Source organism: Lingula anatina, chromosome 2, assembly GCF_051362555.1.
Source record: "Lingula anatina isolate TDL-2025a chromosome 2, LinAna3.0, whole genome shotgun sequence".
Lineage (NCBI taxonomy): Eukaryota > Metazoa > Brachiopoda > Lingulata > Lingulida > Lingulidae > Lingula > Lingula anatina.
The window spans coordinates 1,653,040-1,661,973 of NC_141768.1; the positions used below are offsets into that span (position 1 = coordinate 1,653,040).

The 8,934-nt window shown below is 35.8% G+C and overlaps 1 protein-coding gene across 1 annotated transcript in view; it reads right to left on the reverse strand.

The window, feature by feature from the left end:
* The window catches only part of LOC106170126 (uncharacterized), a 71,248-nt gene that overhangs the window by 54,291 nt on the left and 8,023 nt on the right, over positions 1–8,934 (reverse strand). The window contains exons 5-6 of the mRNA XM_087007222.1: positions 8,375–8,457; positions 894–991 (exon numbers count right to left, since the gene is read on the reverse strand). Coding sequence (XP_086863348.1) covers positions 894–991; positions 8,375–8,457 — 181 coding nt within the window. The remainder of the gene's footprint in view (positions 1–893; positions 992–8,374; positions 8,458–8,934) is intronic.

Genomic DNA, 8,934 nt, shown 5'->3' on the forward strand with positions numbered 1-8,934 from the left:
TAAAACAATCAAAATAAAGACTGAAAATCATGAAATTAAGCAAAATCTTGAAAATTTTCAACCATGAATTGAGATGGGTACAGTGTATATGTTAGTCATCCAATTGTTTTTCACATTAAGTATTAGATATTAAAAACTTCCTTTTGCTATGAAATCATCTCAGTCAAATATAGTTATGTGTAAGTGCTTTAAATGACCAAAGAGGATTATAAGGGTCCATGAACCACTTTCTTTAGAAAATTCCTCCTTAAAAATTTATTCAAGGAGTAAACAGTATCAATAATTTACCCCTTTTCCATTAAGAAATAGCTGAGTAAAATAGCTGAGTGAGTATGTCTTTATTGGTATAATATTTTCTCATATTTCAGTTGAGAATGACCAAATTTCTTTAAACAGATAAAAGTACAGAAGACCCTTGGTATGCACTTACTTCACATTGGCAAAAAAGCAATTGAATCAGAGAAAAAAAACAAAACAAAAATGTAGAAATACTGTAGTTGCACTTGATCATATTCCCAGAGGAGAACCAGCAGATTCAGACATCAATCCAAAAAGCGTAAAGCTATCTTAGATCACTTGACTGTGACAAGCAACAACATATGGTACAGGCTTTACAAGATAAAAAATTAAAGACCTGGAGAATTTATAATTAGGGTTTTTATTTTCCTTGGCAATTAAGGGACAATATATCCCATAATTTCAGCTTGAACAAATAAGCTGGATATTAATGTAGCCAGTCCTACAGGTATGTAATGAATTATGATATAAGAGCTTAGAAATTTTTCCCGAAAAACTAAACTGGTATCTATATATACGTACATTCACATACATTGTGCACACATGGATGCATGCTCACAAACACACACACACACACACGCCATAATCTCATATACCCGAATTCTGGTGGCAGCCTCCTTTGGAAACCCTTTCTCCAGAACACCAACATCTGTAGTCGTACCACCGATGTCTATCACCACTGCATCTTGAACACCTAAAATGTACAATAAAATCATTCTTTGAACTTTATTTTCAATAATGTTAGTCACAATACTGTTGCTCTAAAATCAGTGGTAGTAATAAATGCATTGAAATTATAATAATATAATGGAGAATATAGCTATGAATTAGATGATATCCAACACATCTAATTCACAGCTGTGTGAAGACTCGCTACCCCCCCTCCCACCCCCAAGGTAGAAGCAAGACGTCAAGCCTTATCAGCTTGGATGACTGGTCGTAAGTTAATTGTTTTATTCTAACAAGCTTTGCTGTCTTAACTCCTAAATAATCTAAATCAACACAGAAGTAATCGAGTTAGTCAAACATGAATGCACCAAAGCTCCAAAAACAACCACAAAATCTACTTCATCCTGACTGTGACAAATGACGTACAACAAGTTAATTTTCAAGCTCACATATCCTCCAACCTTGGTCTAGGAAACCATCATATTTTTTTCTCCAGGTCTCTTTCAGGTCATTTGTGTTTCCAATCCAATCATACTCAGAGACTAATTGTCCCGGAGACTATCAAGTCGCTGATCCCAATCTCTCATCAGCACATTAACCTAGACAGTCACTTCACTGATGGCGAAACACTGACCTCCAGTGGCAGTGGAATACAAATGATGACCACTGGCTACTAAGAGCATTTCAATGGCAATTAAAACTCTGCACAAACTCTGTTAGATATATTATTATAACTTAGGGCCAGGATGTAAGCTGTGTACAATCTAAAAGGTAATAGATGCTTTGCATCAGCGTCAGTAATCCCACCTTGTATATGACAGTTGTGACTGCTCAGTCTTCAAGGAGGTTCTGTTCTTGGTTGCATTTGTCTGTCTGTGTATTTGTCTGTGTCTGTCTGTCTGTGTGTCTGTTAAAAACATTACGGAAAAACAGTTTTTTTTCAGTACCTGTCAGGAAGAGACCAAGTGACAAATAATTAGATTGAATAAAATGTCAATTAAATCCAAGAGCAGGTACAGGTTGAATCTAGACTCAGGAGTAGGAGAAAACTGCCCCTGAGGAAATCTTATTTTGTTCAAAAAATCTACAGCCTTCACTTTAACTATACAGCACTCAAGTGAGGATATTAGGACTACACATATATTTTATGATTCATTTCTGCTTTCCTTTTTAAGAGTCATTTTATGAAGTGTTTTTCAGAAAACAAAACAATTCTAACTCTCATCTCCCTCAAGGCAGTACATACATGTTATCTTCCATCACCAGAGATAATTTAACCAGCAGGTGTACTGAGAGGCAGACAGGTGACACAAAGCATGACAATAAAGGCTATTTTGTCAAATGTGCTAATTAAAACCTTTAGATTATGTTTAGATCTAATAAAAGACATTTCTATCGTGAAAACCAATTTCTTTTTTTTTTTTTTTTTTATTTTTATGGTGCAATATTATTGATGCAGTGGGACTTGATTAGCACAGTGCAGTACATGTTATCGTTGGTATGGTCACAGTGAAATTTACCTATCTTAATTACATCACATATCTATTCCACTTCAGTAGGAAGCAGGGGAGACAGATTAAAACATATCTTACATGTGTATTTGTAACCAGAATACTGAAAAGCAAGTTTATTTTGTAATTTTTTTTCAAACATATTGTAGAGGGAATGAGAGAAACTTTTCTGCAATTCATTGGGGTCACATGGATTCATACATACAAAATTAGTTGCTGCAAATTTATGTACCAGACAAAACAAACTTGCCACTTTCTGTTGGCATTCAAACCAGAATCCTACAACACAATGCATTAGTCGCATCTGTAAATCATAATGAAATTAAGAATAAACCCGGTCCCTCTACAACAACTTCTTTAAATGAAACTTTATAGCTATGAGAGATCAACAGGTCATCCAGTAGTAAGTGTAGTTTTAATATTACCAACTTTCACCTTCATTTGGATGCAATATTGAACCAATTACATTCAAAATATTAGAAATGCTTTAAAATCTACTATAGCTACATGTATAAGTGGCTGTTGATAACTTTCCTATTGGCAGTCTTCAAAGTATGGAACTAAAATGAGACTACCATGAAAATCACATTGTAGAAAGGAGAAAGACCAGATAATATAAATTGGATTCGTTCCAATTGTCAGAGTGCTCCTTTCATAATCTGTCTCTGCAGCAGGTGTTCTGTCAGTTGCTTAAGGGAATTCCAGGTGTCAGGCCTACCCAACTACCAGACTCGGCACACAAGGATCCTGAATTAACCGGTATATCAGATCACACTACACGTTTTCAAGGTGTGTGTCAGATTGCATTTCGGAGTATCATACCCTAGAACAATTTTTGTAGGATGACCGCGGCCTCATTCTGTCGATGTTCTGACTGATACTCCGAAATGCGATCTGACACACACCTTGAAAACGGGTAGTGTGGTCTGATATACCGGTTAATTCAGGATTCTTATGTGCCGAGTCTGGTATTTGGGTAGGCCTGAGGTGTGCAGGAATGGAAAATGATTGAAAGTAATTCCTTTTGGCAGCGACAAAGAGTGCATAATACCCAGTAAACAACTGTCATTTCAACTGTACACTTCATAGAAAATACAAAACAAGAATGGCAGTGTAACATCCCATGCAAACATAAATCTTCATCACTAGGGCAAGAATGCCCTAGCTAAACTTAAAATGTAGTTACATAAGGTAATGAATCAAATTCATTATCATCTTTATTAGAATGTTTTAGATAATGTTTTACAAAATCAGTTTAATTTGCAGTTGGCTATGGGGCTAGCAGCCGTAAATTTAAATGAGTCATCAATGCATTTGTTTATTTGTCTTGTTCGCACCATCTTTATTTGTTATACACAAGACAGTGAGCACATTCAGAACAGTGGAATAACAGATACGTGGATCAAATATGGCAAACCACTGAAACGATTACCACTTAATTCTCGATTAGACACTGAATAGATTCCCCGCAGTGATTATGCAACAAGTATTCAAGTAGGTCGGCCATATTTGATCCGCGGATCTGTTATTCCACTGTTCTGAATACATTCAGTGAGTTCTTTTCACGTTTTGGCAATTCAAAGGTGATCGAGGTCTTTCATGTATACTTACTGTTACATATATATCTACCTATAGATGACACCTGCTACATGCACATATGGTACGTGTACTGGTAGGGCTGAGTTTACTGGCTGAGCTGCATCAGCAGAACTTGTCTTTGGGGAGGGCAAGTAATACCCCACATACTGATAAGGGAATTAAAATGTATGCTGGCATGACTCCTTCAGCTATTAGTTGCTATCTTTTTCAACTGGCACTAGCCCCACTATATATGCTACATAAAATAAACTTCTGAAAGATATCATATTGGCAAGGGCTATATGCACTGGTACACTTATTCAATCACAAGTCATATTTTTCCAGATTAGGAAATAACATTTATGGACAAACAAGAATACATGCAGGGACACTGCGAGTTGTTGTTATCTAACTAATTCCTTCTGGTATTTCAATTTTCCTGAGTCCCATATTAAAAGCTTCTGACAGGAAAAAGCAAGATATGTGCAGCTGTCAGAGCAAATAACTCTCTCAGGTCATTTAGGCAACATTTCCTCAAGTTTGAAAAAAGGCACATTGGTTTTAAACAACATGAAAAAAATCCTAGCCTGGAGGAATATGTATATAAGCAATTTGTACCATTTCAAAAAAAATTCTACATTAAGTCAATAAACTGAGATGGATTCTGCTTTATAAACTTGCACTGCACATCTTGTGTGTTAGGGTCCGTTCCTAATGAACCCATCGGTCTACATAGATCAATCCAACTATGAGGGGACTCTTGCTGAATGCAATCGGAACAACAGATCAACACGCCTCCTCCTGGCAATGAGTAGAATATAGAAAAGCTGGTGATTATACAAGTACATTGGAAACAACAGGGGGCATGTTAATATGCTAGTCTGATTGCATTTGGTGAGAATCCCCTTGGAGATGTATTGATCATAGAACCATTGGGAATGAGCCCTAACAGTTCTTTTCACCTACAGCTGTATACTTTTCAGTACCTTAGAAGAGATCCAGGCTATACTGGTACAATTTGAGAAGTAATCACACATTACAGGGGTGTTTATTTAATAACTAACTTCCACAATCTGCTTCCTACCATTTGGACGGAAGCTGATTCATTGACCTCGTCACATACAGGGGTGGGGTGGGGGTGGGGTGGGGGGGGGGCAGGGGACTGCAAGGGATTGGGTGGACAGTTTCCTAGAACTTTAAAATTCAGGTTGCTACAGCCCATGTATGAACTATATTTACTGTGGGTCACTTAATTGTTCCTAAAATGGATAGACATCGTACGATGCAACGGACAATAGACTACAAGCAGTCATGCATGCAGTTTTCCCAGGCTCATAGGCAGAATATCAAGGGTTAGAAAGAAACGTTTTTTGGATGAAAAAAGGTCTGCATCGAATCAAACTTAAACCTAGATTTATCTATCAACCTAGGATCCAACATAAGTTGAGAATGAGCCCAAAACCTTCTGACTTTTTGTGGAATAGGCTCCAAGTGAAGAGTCTTAGCTTGCCTGCAGGAAAATAAAATGGACAAGCAACAAATATCGAACGGGGATGAAATATGTGATGGCATGAGATCTGTTCATAATCCAATTAAAGCTAAATTACAGTCAACTTTTTAAGGGCTCGCCTTTTTCATGCGTATTTCATGACATTTCTTTTTGAATAAATCTAAGAATAATAAATTGGAAAGAGACCAGAAATCAGATTATCAACTTTTGATAAAACCAGTTCAGTCTGATAAAACGTCCCTTGGGGATCAACATCCCTTTCATTAGTAAGGGTTGCCTACCGGGTATTAAATAAAACAGATTATCTTTCTTCTTGATGTATCAAGTAAGGATAAAATGGACATTAAGATATAAATGTTGAGCTTGCAGTTGCCATAAAAAAGCCCACTTCTAATGTTCCAGAATCAGAGAGTATTGACGACATGCAAATTCTGGCACATTATTCGATGTTTTGAAAAAAAATGGACTCCTTTGCTGCGGTGAGAGACAGAGCTATAATTATAACAAATGGATCACATAAGTGGACCTTAAAAACTAGTCAGATGAACTGCCAACCCAGGGGAGGTTATAAAGTGGAGATTAATCTGAAATGGTGTCATAAAGCTGCTACATGTAGCAAACACAGGAAATATTGCATGTTAAATCATGATTAGTACCAGGTCATCACTAAATACAGAAACTTCTTCAGTGTATTGAGGTAGAGGTCAGTCAAGGTGATGGGGGACTTCCTGATACCAAATAAACGGGGGCGTCTCGATAGTCCGAAGGTTCATTGGTCCGAAGATTCATTGGTCCGAAAAACAGTAACATTTTCATAGGTTTTTTAATCAAGGGTTCATTGGTCCGAAGGTTCTGTAGTGAACATTCGGACCAATGAAACTTCGGACTATTGAACCTTCAGACTATTGCTACGGCCCCAAATAAACTATACTAGCGATGCACAAAATTCCTTTATAATGCCGAGCACCTTCACTTTTTCTCTGAAACATAACATGAATGTGAAGAAAGATGTAGGACTATGTGATAAGTATTTTTTAAACACTATATAAGAAGTAATCCATAGTGATATATATCTATTTATTTATCTATTTGTAGTATATAGGGCTAACAAATGGAACTGTCACATTTAATGCTTGAATAAATTATTATTATCACCATGAGATAGGCCTATGTATCAAGTTTAATACTATAAAACTGGCAATATAGGAATATTTAATTTCCAAACCAAAGGCCTTAAAATTTAACTCAAGGTCAAAAGCCATGTTTTAATTTGCAAAACGTCACTTCTAATTCATTTATGTGGAAACTTTAAACCAGTCTTCTGTAGTTTCAGTGATATTTAACCCATAAAATTGACATAAAAATCTATTTGGTTTAGTCTACAGATGCACAGATGGACATCATGAATCCAGTACAGTCTACATGACCTGTCCTCAGATTGACCATGTTATAAGAGATGCACCTACATTGTAATTTGCAGCAAAATTCACCAAATAAATGAGAAATTAAAGATTATTCACTTAAAAAAACAATGATCAACTGCATATCAAATGCAGTCAATGACCAAATTTAAGAAATAAATTCCGTTAGTTTCAGAGTCCATGCCATCAAAAAATAGACATAATAGACATAATTAGATGATAATTAAGAGGACATTTTGACCAAATCCTGATCTCAGTACCCTAGGTTCTAGATTCCGGTATTGCCAGCTCGATCTTGATTTCATATATAACCCATATCAACAATACCGGCTCTAGTGACCAGCGGCCATGTTACACTTCCATCAATCAAATAGAACTGCTCCGCAGTGAATCTGCAGTTGAATGTCATCAGACCAAAATGAAACATAAAACAGATTTAATTTTGCTTTATTTAATTTTATTTGCTGTATTTAAGATGTAAAGTGAAAAAATAAATAATATTCTTCGAACAGAAAAGATATATCCAATGTTTTTGTATTTTTTGCTTATCAAAGAACATTTAGTCCTGAGATGTACACGTGCGCAATACACGTGCTTGCCGTGTGCCAAATTTGACAGCTACACTGTATGCCCGATACCACTATAAGGGCTGCGCAATGGCTACACCAAAATCAGGTTTTAAAGCAGAATGTTGCTTCTATTGTGGCACTGACCTTCGACTGCAAGATATTTTCAATTCAAACTTCGTCAGGCACTTTGCTTCTTGTCTCGTCTGCACCAGAAAACTTTAGCGCGAGGCGGGAAAGGCAGCTCCAGACGGCCAAACCTGTGACGTACGAGACTTATGACTTCCAAATATGGATCCAGGCGGACACAGCTGTAACGTGTGACTTCCAAATATGGAAGCGCCCCAGGCAAAATTTTGAAGAAGAACGCCCTCAGATTGTCGCTGTTCGTCAGAGCTAGTAAAAGCGACTCCATCACAAGGTATATATTTAACAAGCTAGCTTTTACGTTGCTCTGACACTCAGGGTAGATCTCAGTACCAAGGACAAATGGAAGTTGATACAAATAAATACAATTTAGCAATAACTTCATTCTTTGATACAATATTACAAAAAATAACAAAATTGCACAATTCCTAAACCAAAGATATAATGAGTGAAATATTTTGGTCAAATTTTTTTTATCTGCCAATCATTTACAAAGCTTATTTAGTTACACAGTATTTAAAACATATTCTTTTTGCATCTTTCGCATATATGAAAATATCTCTAAAACTCTAAGGTGAAAAATGAAAGATAATCTTCACAAGTCCTTAAAAAATGAAAAAAAAAATATATTAAAAAATTATAACCAAGGTCATAATTATTATCTCAGATACCAACCTGACAGGAAGGCAGCTCCTCTCATGCTATTGGTGGGACCAGAAGAAAATGTGGATACAGGGTGTTCCAAAGCTTTTGAGGCACTGAAAAGAACAAAATCAATAATTAAAAAAAAAACAAACTGGTATTCATTTTTGCACATCCCTAACCTACTGGAACCCTTATTCGTTCTGCAGAAAACAACTGATTCAAACAGTTTATATCTAAATTCAATTTTATTTTAATTTAATTTTAAGCACTCAATTTTTGAACAAGCAATTGTGTGACACTCATCTCAATAATATCATATTGTACATGTTCCATTATATGATTCATTCAATATTACTCAACACTATCAAACCTGGTGTTATTTTAAACTTAATTCAAATGTATAATGGTATTTAATCAAACCTAAACATGTTCCTTGGGGTATCATTAATTAAATGGCACTGTATACTACATATATTATCTTCTTAAAGTTTGTGTTATTATGTCCATTTCTTCAGAATAATATTTCCCCTACCTTTAAAATTGCAGGCTACAGATAAGTTTGTCTTTAAAAAATTAATCTCCTTTTTTAT